Source organism: Vulpes vulpes, chromosome 5 (assembly GCF_048418805.1).
Source record: "Vulpes vulpes isolate BD-2025 chromosome 5, VulVul3, whole genome shotgun sequence".
Taxonomy (NCBI): Eukaryota; Metazoa; Chordata; class Mammalia; order Carnivora; family Canidae; genus Vulpes; species Vulpes vulpes.
Window position 1 is genome coordinate 125,479,441 of NC_132784.1, and position 13,264 is coordinate 125,492,704.

A 13,264-nucleotide genomic window follows, 5' to 3' on the forward strand; every position below is an offset into this window, starting at 1 on the left:
AAACTCCTTTACTTCATTTCAATCTTTTCAATTCTAGGTTGAAACAGGATCTAGTACAGATAAATACGAAAATCATTCTTCCAATCCAGAATATCAGTGCTAAGAAGGAGAGGGATCAGAATAAGGAATTCTTAAGAATACAGTTCTTTTTTATACTAGCTTCAAGAGGGAAATCAAAAATATAGGCAACTCTATTATAAACTTCAAAGTTGCTAATAAGAGACTAGACTGTAATCGTTCCCGCTACAAAAAGGAAATGATAATTATGTGACATGATAGAAGCAGTATCTAACACTAATGTGGTAATCATAGTGCAATATATAAATGTATGAAATCAACACCCGAACTTACACAATTTACATCTTACATTTACATAATGTTATAGGTCAATTGTATCTTAGTAAAAATTCATTTTTAAAAAGAGAGAAAATATATTATTCCAAAACTTGTCTTAACACTAGGTTATTAGGTTCTATTTGTAAATGTTTTAAATATTTTAATTTAGATCCCAAATAAGAATCAAACATGCCTGGGGCCCACCAGGATAAATAGTAGACAGCCCTGAAGAGCCAGAGTACAAGAAACGATGCATAAGAGTTTCAGTTTTTGGCCAAAGAAGGAAGGTAAAGGAAATTATGTTCCAGGGAGTTGGTAAGGGGACTGGGAGAGGATGAGACAGAGAAGTGGGCCATCACACTGTGGACTCTTTCTAAAAACAGAATCCTGGGCCCAGTGGTGTAGGCTGGCAGAGAGGGCTATGGGATGGCTTCAGGAACCATTCCCAGAAAGAGCACGGGGAGGTGTGGCGATACAGCAGAACAGGCTGACCCCTGCTGAACGAAGTGGACACAGGAGGCATTTGGGCAGGGCCCTGTCACTGCAGCTATCCCACCCAGTCTGGTCTGGCACTGAGCACAGCGGGGCAGCCCCAGCAGCTTGGCCAACAGCAACCTGACTGAGCAGGGAGGAGGTCCCTGACAGACATCACATGGTGGCTCTGGCCCAGATGTCATGTCACATACCTCTGGGGACGGGAAGACGCAAAAGGGCCAATTATGAAGGGGGCTAACAGGTAGGGACAGAACCACTGACATTTAGAATTCAATTAAGACTCCTCTATACCCCCAAATTGGAAATTTCCAGTTACACAACTGAGTATGTGCAGGACCTTTTCATGGAGACAAAGAGAACTGCTGAGTGCTCAGTTCCTTGATCTGCTCCATGTCAAGTGGAATCCCAATCTCTGGCTGTTCTCCTACCCCCTTGACTGCTCTGTTTCTTTCAACTTGTTCTTTCTCCTCCTGTATTCCACTGGATCTCCCAAAGGTCTGTCAGTGAATAGCACCTTTGTATCTTTTTTATTCACTTAACATATCTTAACATGACTTGTTTTCCTATCAAATCTGTAGTACTTGGGTAAGGTTTGGGAATAGCCTATAAGAGCACCTCCACTTCTCCTAGAACTGCAGAGCTGAGCAGTCGCACTGATACCAACTGTAAGTCTGCAGGTTCCCAACACCAAGCTTAGCTGCAACAGTTAATAATCTGTAGGAAGAACTCACAGAACTCCCTGGTGGCTATTGATACTCATGATTACATTTCATCACAAACATAAGGGCCACAGATTAAAATCATCTGTGGGATGGGGAAAAGACATATGAGGCAGGACCTAGGAGGGTCCCAAATGCAGAGCATCCAGGTGTCCTCTTCCAGTGGAGTTAAATCAAGAGTCAGATGTTTAATCAACTGAGCCACCAAGGTGTCCTGGGCAGTGTTAAATTCTTTACTACACCATTTGCTAGCCACTCTTCTGAGCCCCAGATTCCTATTTCTAGCTGTCTTCTTGATATCTACACCAGTTTCTTTAAGGTAAAATGAATAAAGTCAAACTCCTCAAAATTTTCCCAGACCATGATTTCATTGTTGCTGTTAATAGTGCCAAATCCACTTCTTTCCAATAAGGAATTGAGGCATTTTATAAAACCATAATACAAGATACAAAATTAGAAGGAAATTGGGGCAAAGAAAAAAATAGTCCAGAAACAAAATAAAATAGAATAATGCTGCAGTGAAGTTAGGACACAGAATGCAATGCTGGAAATTCTCGCTCACGTGTTACAGGAGGGTTGCATATTTGGGTCTGAGTTTTTTAGTAGCCAAATAATGTCCTAAACAAAGAAAAAATGGCAAGCAGATTCAAAATTCAAGTCCTTAAAAAAAAAAAAAGGAGGTCCAGAATGCACTGCTCTTCTAGTCGCCCCACAGTTCAAGAGTTGGAAGATTCTCATCACTGTCATCTACATTCAGTCATTTGTCAAATGATTAAGACGCTTCCTCCATGGTGCTGCTAGCTTTTCTGACTTCTCCTTTATATATATGTATCTTTTCTCTCTGACCATTCAAGATTCACAAATTATTCTGTCTTAAATAAAGCCACTCCTTGCTCAAAATCTATAATGGTTCCTCATAGCTAAGTTTTCCTTTTTTAAACATTTCTTTTTTTTTCTATTTACAAAGAAATATATGCTTAGTACAGAAAACCAAGAAAAATAAGACCAAGAGGTAAAACACACACACACACACACACACACACACACAGAATCCTATAATCCATACATAAGTAGGTATAGCAACTATTTTTAAAAATTGAAGTAAAATTTACATAAGATGGAAGTAAAAAATCTTATGTACACAATTCCCTGATACTTGACAAATGGATACACCCTAGTCAATATGAAGAATATTACTCTAAACCTCACTAAACTTCCCATGTTCCCTCTCCTAATTATGTTTTTTGTAAGCTATGTATGTAAATCAATATTTTCTCCTAGTCTGAGCTTGTTCATCCCACTTTTAAAAGTGCCTTTTAATCTGCAAATATTTTATTTTGATGAAATCAAATTATTTTTTATTTTGTAGTTAATATGTCTTGCATGTTCTCTGAGACATCTTCCCTCACTGCAAGGTTGTGAAGATATCCTCCTACTTTTTTTCTTTTTATAAAGCTTTATACTTTTAGCTCTACATTTAAATCTATGATCCATCACAACCTGTAAAGATAGCTAAAAAAATATCTACACATTTGGGCACCTGGGTGGCTCAGTTGGTTAAGCATCTGCCTTTGGCTCAGGTCATGACCTTGGGATCCTGGGACCAAGCCCCATGTTCTTGGTCTCCCCGCACAATGAGGAGTCTGATTCTCCTTCTGCCCCTTCCCCCTGCTCATGCGTATGCACTTTCTCTCTTTCTCTCTCAAATAAATATTTTAAAAATATCTACACACTTATTTGATGATCAGAAACAATCAAAGACGTCTACTCTTACCACTTTTACTCAACTTTATGCACAGAGCAAGCAAGCAAGAAAAATAAAATGCATAAAGAATGTGAAGAAAACAAGTATCTGCAGTGAAATGATAAATGACCTGTGCGCAGAGTATCTTAAGAAATCTACATACACACACATGAACTATTCTGTGTTTCTTCAAGGTTTTTTTCCCAACATATGTTAGGAGCTGGCGTTTTAAATTACTTCATGAAAAAATAAATAAATAAATAAATAAATAAATAAATAAATAAATAAATAAATAAAATAAATTACTTCATGTACAAATTTCTTATCCTCATATTTATCCTCTACATGATGCTCCCAAACTCCTCTTCAACCTAATCTATGCATCAGCTTTTAGCATGCCATGGGCTAGGAAAAGCAGGGCACTTAGCGCTTCCCAGAAATGCCAGTCCCAGCCTCCAGGACTGAGTCAGAGAAGAATCCTGCGCCATCAATAAAGTCTTCCTCCCCACACACCCCCGTCTTATAGTTAATTAACCACACAATAAAGGTGAAAAAGGCTATTTAAGTAGTTTCTTGATCTGGTCTCTTCAGTCACTACTCAGCCAGATTATTCTATTAAGTGCCAGGGACAGGTTGGGAAGGCAAGACCAGTGAAGGCTCTGGCACTAACTAGCTTATATTTATTCTAGTGGCAAAGTTCTGAGCCTACAAACTCCTAGAGAACGGGGGCTGGTTTCTCACTCACCTGTATAATCTCTGTAGTAAAACACAATACTTTATACATAGTAAACCTCAGAGAATTGAACTGTCATGCTAACTAAAGTTTAGTGATCATACCCTCGTCAGCAGCATTTCACAGTACCAGTGGGCCTATCAGGTGTCAGAATCTCCTCAGTCCCCATGAAAGAAATGCAATGAGGCTGCCTGCAATTAATTCAGAAGTATCTATTACTTTGTTCATAGAGATAAGCAATTTCTTATTAAGGCTTCAGGTAAGCCAAATTGAGCCAACAAATTTTAAAAATATATTCAACCAGGGCAAGATTAAGTATGTACACAAAATTAGTGGTTTTAAGGAAAATAACTGTGAATGAATAAAGATGATCTTTTTTATATTAAAGAAAGGATGGGCAGTCTGGGTGGCTCGGTGGTTTAGCGCTGCCTTCAGCCCAGGGCCTGATCCTGGAGACCCAGGATCGAGTCCCACGTCTGGCTCCCTGCATGGAGCCTGCTTCTCCCTCTGCCTGTGTCTCTGCCCCTATCTCTCTCTCTCTCTCTCTCTCTCTCATGAATAAATAAATTTTAAAAAATCTTTAAAAAAAGGAAAAAAACAAATTAAAGACTACACTTCGATAAAATACAAGCTGTAAGACATTGGTTTCTAAGGCAGTCCTATGTAAGGTATAGTGCTTTCTTATTTTAAGAAAAGCTGAAGCTATAAATGTTCTGTTCTAAGTCCTAGATTGTAGGGAGAGACAAGGCCAATGAAAACATATAACCACTAATCACTGACTTTACATTCTGATCATTATTCATAGATGGAAAGGCAATTTGTGTGTAAGAAAGTCATTGGACATTTTTCTAGTGTGTGAATATTTATACTGTTTATCCTATGTTTTGAAGAAGATATTGCCAAGTTTCATAAGAAAAAAATGGATGCCACTCAAATGGATAACAAATAAGACCTTCAGAGCATGACGGATAATTTTAAGAAGATCCAGGAAGAAATGAAAGATCTAGATTCTGACTTGTGTCCACCTCCTCACTCTGGACATGCCTTCCAAGACACACAGCAAACATCAGTGCCATACGGCCCTTAGTTGTAGAGCTTAACACTAGAGGCAATTCCTTTATCCAACAAAAAAAAATATTTGTTGCACTGTAGAGAGTACAAATGCAGTGGGGTTCAAAAATAGGTAGCCCCTGAGTACAGGGAATCACCCAGACTGAGGAGAAGCAGATCACAAATGAACACAAAAATAAATGTATAATTACACACCATGGTGACTACTGGGGGGTGGGGGAGCTTTGGTAGAGACTACTGGGAGGTACAGAGCTTGGAAGGGCCTAATGAAGATGTAATTAATGGTTCAGAGAAGGCCTTTCTGAGGAAATGACACATGCTTACCAAGTCAGACCACAAAAGTACTGAAATCGATATTTCCAGAAATAATACACACGATAAAATTTCAAGGCACCACCTTATTGAAGCGTGATTTAAGGGAGCCAAAAAAAAAAGCAACTCCAAGGAGTCAGTCAATGCAGGCAGGATGGTACAACAAAACAATGTTCCTACCGTCATCACTAACCTAGTCCTTGTAGCAAATATGTGCTGATGGACAGAAAAATTTTTACCCATAAGGTAGTTCAAAGCAGCTAATTCGCCTTCCACAGTGCTTCAGCCACCCAGTATGCAGTGAACGGAGCCACTTCTCAGGGCTAGCTTTGGAGCTTCAGATGCAAGGCACGTACCTTAGCCAAGCCTGATGAGGTTCTGAAATACTTGGGTGAGTCCAGGTCGTACTCGCTGGCGTCCCAACTCAAGATTTACAGTCCAGCTCGGGAATGTCCACCAGGCACCCCTGGCCATTCTGAGGCAGGTGGTAGAGTCACGCTCTGAAAACCCTCCCTGCACCACAATCTCCCCACAGGAGGAGGTTCTACTCTAGCGAAGTGGCTTTATGCTCAAACTCACAAAGCGTGCACGTATTGCACAAGGGCCTCCCGGAAGTGTCTGTTCATTGGCTCACCCTGTGCCCGACCCTTGTTATCTCCTGGGCTTGGAAGTAGGAATCTGAACAAACTGCCCAGCCTGCTGCTACAGGCCTGACCCGAGACAACTAATCAGAGGTGACCCTGAAACGAGACAGGAAGAGAGAGAGGCCATGCTGACGCAGCTCTCTCCCTAGAGGCCAGGGAAACAAGCCCAGCACAGTTAGGCTGCAAAGACACCTCGGGGACCAGCATGAAGGGGGTGGCAGGAACACACACATGGGAACAAACTTCAGAGGAGACCAAAGAACAAGAACAGGACACATGAAAATAAAATTCACATTTCTTTAGCACTTTCTATGTACCAGGCAGCATGGCACATACTTCACACATCTGTCACATTTTCATCCTTATAAAATCTTAGGTGGTAATCTGTTATATTACACAGAGAGATGATATTATATCGTAGACAAAGGAGTTGAAGCCTGGAGGGAAAGGAGCCTGTCTGAGGACACAGAACTGGGAAGCCAGATCTTGAACCCACGACTCTCAGGCACCAAAGACCATAATCCTCCTGGGTTTGGTGGAAGAGCAAAAAATAAGATGAGTGGGAACAAGCCAGCTGTGAAGAAAGAGAATGCACAGCCAAAGAGAAAGGAGCACTGAGGATGCTTTAGCAATATTAGAACTTTAAACAGCATCCTCCGTGCTCAAGTGGCTGAATGGGGAAAGACTTGTAGAGAGATAAAAAGGTTGGTTGGTCACGAATGATCCAGAAAGGCAGAGATCCAGATGCTTACCACAGCTATTGTGGGGTGCTCAGATTCCAGGTGACTTTGCTCACTCCACCCCGATGTACCTACTTCCTAAGGAGAACAAATATTTCTTTTGTGAAGAAATAAAACAGGTAGCGTGTTTTGTTGGTGGTGTTTTATTTTACTTTGTGAGTACTAAAGAGTAGCTGGTAGGGCAGAGATTCTCTAGGAATGAAGTTGAAGAAAACAGAAGTGACGGAGGACAAGACACCTCCTCAGACAACAGGAATCCCACCCCTAAACTCTAAGAGCCATCCCTCCCTTGCCCCTTGCCAGAAAAATTCAGTCCCAGTCACTAGACAGGGTGGGGATATCTGAGCACAGTGTGACTGGTGATTCATCACGTACAAGGAAATTAATCAAATAATTAAACGTAATGAAGATAATGACAGTCTAGCCTCTTACTGTCAAAGAAAGAAACCCAAAAATACAGAAAGGGAAAAAACTGGGCTGAATCCCCTGGTATTAGGCTGGAATTAGAGATATCTGATTAAATTCACATATTTTAATATATACATAAGCAAAAGTAGAATTAAATATAAATACAGAAATACATATAAGGGGCCCCTGGGTGCTCAATTGGTTAAACATTTGCCTTTGGCTCAGGTCATGACCCCAGTGTCCTGGGTTCCAGCCCCACATCAGGGCCCCTGCTCAGTGGGGAGCCTGCTTCACCTTCTCCCTCTACTGCTCCCCCTGCTTGTGCTCACGATCCCTCTCTCTCTCTCTCTCTCTCTCTCTCTCTCTCTCTCTCTCTCTCTCTCCCCCCATCAAATAAATATATAAAATCTTAAAAAAAAAAAAAGAAATCTATATAAACATAAAGGGCTGTGCTAAGAGACCTAGAAGCACTGACACCCCAACAATAATAATCACACCTAATGCCCAGATCTTGTTTTCTAAATACTGTCCCCCACTAAAAGGAACCAGGCATCCTCGCAGAAAGAGCAGATTCCAGGGCTGGAGCAGGGAAAATGATGAGTCAGGAACAGTTTACTGTATTTGCAAGTAAGAAAGTGTTCAAATGACAAGACATCTCAAAAGGACACAGAATCAATTTGAAGGAACTCCTAAAGGCCAAATTTGAGATAAGCCAAGCATCAAAACAATTAAGGGGAGTAACTGATTAGAAATCACTGAATAAAAAGGAAATCCATGAATGAGTCCATCTGAAAAAGCTAGAAAGGGAGATAGATGGGAGGGAGTGGTGGGAGACTGGAAGAGAAAGAAAGGAAAGGGAGAAGCAAACATATTAGTTGGCAAGGGGATACTTATTTACAGTCTCAAAGAAGGAACTCTCAACAAAATACTTATTATGGGTGTGTGTGTGTGTGTGTGTGTGTGTGTGTGTATGTGTGTAACTTCACAAAACAGTGCCCTACCTGATAAAATAATGTGCAAAGAGAATACTTCTCACAGAGCAACACTTTTGTCATATTTCAAATCAAGAAACACGGGGGCACCTGCTGGGTTAGTCAGTAGAACATGCCACTCTTATTCCCGGGGTTATAAATGGGAGACCCATCTTGGGTACAGAGATTACTTTAAATAAAACAAAACCTAGAAAATAAAACAGTTTACCAAACTAAGAAACAGTATAACAAAATAACTGGCCTACAATCTTCAAAAATGTCAAAGTTACGGGGATCCCTGGATGGGTCAGTGGTTTGGCGCCTGCCTTCGGCCCAGGCCATGATCCTGGAGACACGGGATCTAGTCCTACATCGGGCTCCCTGCATGGAGCCTGCTTCTCCCTCTGCCTGTGTCTGTGCCCCTCCCCGCCTCAGATGAATAAATAAATGAAATCTTAAAAATAAATAAAAAAATAAAAATAAAAATAAATAATAATAATAATAATAATAATAATAATAATAATAAATGTCAAAGTCAAAAAAGCAAGAAAAGACTAAAGAACTATTCCAGGTTAAAGAAACCAGTGTTAACAAAGAAAAAAACAAGCCCAAACAAGTTATTGCCCCCCCAAGATAGCAAACCAAGACTTAATTATAGTTTCAACCTACCCCAGGAATGTGACCTTTTAACAATCAACCAGAAGTTTCCTGATAAGCACAAGTGAGGTAATCTGCATGATAAAAATTCTGCCCCTCCCTCCCCCTCAAAGGAAGATATCCTGGCAAGAAATAATCCCCTTCCCCTAGTTAACTCCAAGCTCTCAGTTTTTACAACTCCCAGCAGCATCTCCACCTGCTAGATTGGATGTTGTAGCATTTGTGAACTGCTTCATAAAGTCAATTAGATCTTCAAATCTACTAGGTTGAATTTAGTTTTTTAACACAAGAAAACAAAATGGAACAGGATTCTGGGAAGGACTGGTCTCATATAAAGGACAATACCGGCAACTGGCAAAACCTGAATGGATGGTGAGGAATGAATGGCAGAACTGGAACAATGTTAACTTCTTGATCTTGATGGTTGTTCAGTGGTTACAAAGAAGAATGTATTTGATTGCGGGCAAAATATACTAAATAACTCAGGAGTGAATAAGCATCATGTTGGAAAGTTAAAGTCTATTCTTATTCTTGGCTGGGTGGTGGGGGTGGGGCACAGTTCTTGTCCCACACATTCCCAATCAGTTCCACAGACTCCTTGAATGCATTTATGTCCCCTACCTTAGACAAACGGTTTTGATCTATATACAAAAGTCACGGAGTAAGGCATCTGTTACATGGACCAGAAGCCAGGAATGAGAGAATGAGAGAGAGAGAGAGAGAGAGAGAGAACAAACCTGACATTCTCTCACATGCTATATAGTCAGGCTGCCTTTAATACTCTCAGATGTTTAAGTTCAGTAAATGTTACCTAAAATCAGCCCTGACTGTGAAATTCTTCCTTCATAGCCTTGTATTTCGGTCTGGGGTATCCACTGTGCTCTTCTACAGAAATGGTAAAGGGATAAATAAGAGGACTGGTTATATCTCCTGACCCACATACTGAAGAACCAGATGTGAGGCAAAGAATCCTCATTCTGTCATGGTGGTGCCCATGTGAAGAGAGAACAGAGGGCTAGCTGAGGGCAAAGCACAAGCTGATACCCCACAAATGACACCCCCCCCCCCCCAGGGTGGGATATGCGTGACATTCCTCGGGCACTCCTGGCTGCCCTAAAGCTAAGGGAAAGGAAAACTATAGTTAATTCATAGATTATAGTCCTATAGACATGAGTCTCCCTCAATTTATAAAATGTCTTAGTGATTCACAAGAAAACATTCTTATCAATAACCTAACTTCCAGAAAGAAACTCCCAATTATCTTAACGTTAATGCTTTACTAGAGGGAAAAACAACCTTAACTTGACAATGGCAAGGCCTCCAGTATGTGCTAGGTCCTCTTTAGAATGCAAAAAATCTTTTGAAAACCCCCCCTCTTCCTATTGCCCCCAACTCCCAAGTATATAATCAGCCACCCTTCACCACCCTGGGACAGCAGCTCTTCCTGCTCCTGGGCCCTATCTCTGTTCTTTAATAAAACCACCATTTTGCACCAACGACATCTAAAGAATTCTTTCTTGGTCATTGGCTCCCAATCTCACCCCACCAAACCTCACTATATTCCAAAACTACATCACATGTGCTAGAAAGAACTGTTCCTACAGACCAACCTAATGCTTTGGCCTAAGCAGTAAAATAGAAAGACAACTGTCTGCATCTCCTTTTCATATAACTTCATTTCTGAACCAAGAAATGCCGAGTAAGAGGGAGGCTCTTCACCTTTCCACAGACTCTGTTACGTTCCATATTAAATGGCAAGGAGCTTTAGGGTCATAATCACTGCTCATACAAAAGATCTACAGTTCTTTTTCTAAAGAAAACATGGATTCCATGCACAGAAACCCACATCTATGGAACAATCCAGTTAGAGTGGAAGTTCTTTCTTAAATTTTTTACAGCAGAACATAAATTTTCTCTTCCACCTAATAGGTAATGAAAAAGTACAATGTTCCATAACCAGTACACGAATGGCTTGCAATCACTGGGTAAGTTCATACAGACACTACAGAGCCAGAGACTCACTAATGCTCTATGGCCTGAGCAGTATCCATCTTCTACCATTGATTATTATTCTGTATAGAATCTGATTTACCTTTAACTTCATCTGTAGCAAATCAGTGTTTCATCATTTGTTCAGAAGCTGAGACTACTGGACTATGATTATTTTCTCTTAGAATGAAACTCCAAATGAGTAAGTTAAGTAAAAAGAGTAGTCAAATGGACCCAGCAACTTCCTTTCCTCCTACATTCATCTGGTCTACACACAGAGTCTGGATCACTCTGTTTTCAATATTCATTACACAACATGGTGCCTTGTAGGAGTGTAACTCTATGTTCTTGAGCTTTAGGAAGCATCAATACAGGAGGAACAGTTCACTTCAGTGGATTTGTCTCTTCTGTGAAATCACAGCTAAAAACATAATCCACTGTGTCACACAATGGCATAACCCACAGAATGTCTTTTTCATTGAGCACAATGCCAGGAAAAAGCCTGTCTCTGTAAACAAATGAGCAGGCTTTCTTTCCACAGACAATGAATACTATGAAACTCTACGCTATACAGAGAAAGGACTGGTTCCTTGTTAGTCTTAGCAGCCTGAAAACTTAAAGTCAAATGTCTTGCACAACAGTTACATTGGCTCACATCAGGAGCCTGGGACCTTCAAGTCTATGCTCTTCGTAGATGGCTTATTATGTTTTTATCTTTAATTGTTCTGTTGGGGTTTTTTTTTTTTTTAAAGATTTTTATTTATTTATTCATGAAAGACACATAGAGACAGAGAGAGAGAGAGAGAGAGAGAGAGAGAGGCAGAGACACAGGCAGAGGGAGAAGCAGGCTCCATGCAGGGAGCCTGACAGGGGACTCCAGGATCAGGCCCTGGGCTGAAGGCAAGTGCTTAACCTCTGAGCTACCCAGAGATCCCCATGTTCTGTTTTATATTATCTTTAATTCCATTAAACTTAAATCCTCTGTAAAGTACCCAGAGTATGTACGTACATATTTTCTATCTCTTACAGTTTTCCTTCTGAAATCTCTTACATTTTTGGGTATCATTCTATATTTAATGGCCTAGAAATTAAAAACGATACTGACGCCAAGAGGTTAACTGAATAAAGACCAAACAATCTGCATGGTTAACTTCCCAGACACCAGTAAATGGGCTCCGGCCCCACGGCTCCGGCCCAGCAGCGCTCACACATCACCTTTGCAGTAGTCGGCAGGGTCCTCCTGCTCCTCATCGTCAGATCCCAGGATCTCCTCCTCTGGCTCTGGGGGTGTGGGGTCCGGCAGAGGCGGTGGCGGTGGCGGAGGTGGTGGTGGAGGAACTAAGGGAGCTTTCTGCTGAGGCTCCGGCCTGAAACAGTGGAAGGAAAATTCCTATTTACTTAGAAGCCAATCTTGCATCATGGACACACACGAGCGTTTCCTGATACAAGAGAAAAATAAAGCTGGTCACACACTAAAGAAGGAATGCTGATTAATGTCACTTTGTCATTTTAGCTGAATTCAAGTGATGTTTCAACATACAGGTCAGGAGGAAAAAGTTATACTTTGTAGACGCGTTTTCGCTCAGAGATTCAGTATTTCTTAAGTCCTGACAATATTATGAAATATAAGTGAAATATGAAGAGTACTCACCCTGCCCCCCATGATACGCAGCCTTATTAACTAGTTAGAACACATCCCACAGAGATTATAAAAAGACAGATGGAAGCAGCCCTGAACTTAAAACAGGACTTATTTTGGACTTGTTTTTATTATTTTAAAATTAAATTCTATAGAGATAGTAAGAATGTGGCTAGGTTTCCTGGATGACTCCTAAAAGATGACTAATATATGCTGTAGCTGACACACAGTTATTTTCAGTAAAGAACTCAGTTATCTATCAACCTCGCTCATCAAGAACACTACCCCCAAACTAGAAATGAAAATGAAAGCAGCCACTGTCTATCGCATATGGTATAGTCTGTACATTAATGCAAGGTTTGCAAGGTTGCAAAATGGTCATTTCTAATTGTCACACAAAGGCTACATGATGTTTAAGTATGCTCTTTTACAAAAGATGAGAAAACCTGTAATACAAAAAAAAATTTTTTTTAAGCTTGAGAGATTACAGATGTAAACCTTTCAGGTACCTAGAAACTCAGGGGCATACTGAATACATGTGCTTATTAAATAAGTAAAGCATTCATAATGCACCTCTATAAAATCAAGCTTTCACTTACTCTAAAAAATCTAACTGTGTCCTTCTGGGGAAACCTGAAGCCTTGGTTACAACTCAGGCACAAGAAGCACAGCTCTCCTTTAAACAACAAGCTGCCCTTAGTAGCAATGGGACCGGCACTGCTGGCCAGAGCTGTGCGGGTAGGAAATGGGAAGGGTCCAGACACTCCACAGAATATAGAGGTGTTCCCTGGACAAACTTTCAGGAG

The 13,264-nt window shown here is 40.7% G+C and overlaps 1 protein-coding gene across 13 annotated transcripts in view; it reads right to left on the bottom strand.

Moving 5' to 3' along the window:
- Positions 1-13,264, bottom strand: part of SRPK2 (SRSF protein kinase 2) — a 239,927-nt gene that overhangs the window by 61,972 nt on the left and 164,691 nt on the right. For all 13 annotated transcript variants that reach the window (XM_072759920.1, XM_072759931.1, XM_072759926.1 and 10 more), the window contains one exon: positions 12,035-12,186. In XM_072759920.1, coding sequence (XP_072616021.1) covers positions 12,035-12,186 — 152 coding nt within the window. The remainder of the gene's footprint in view (positions 1-12,034; positions 12,187-13,264) is intronic.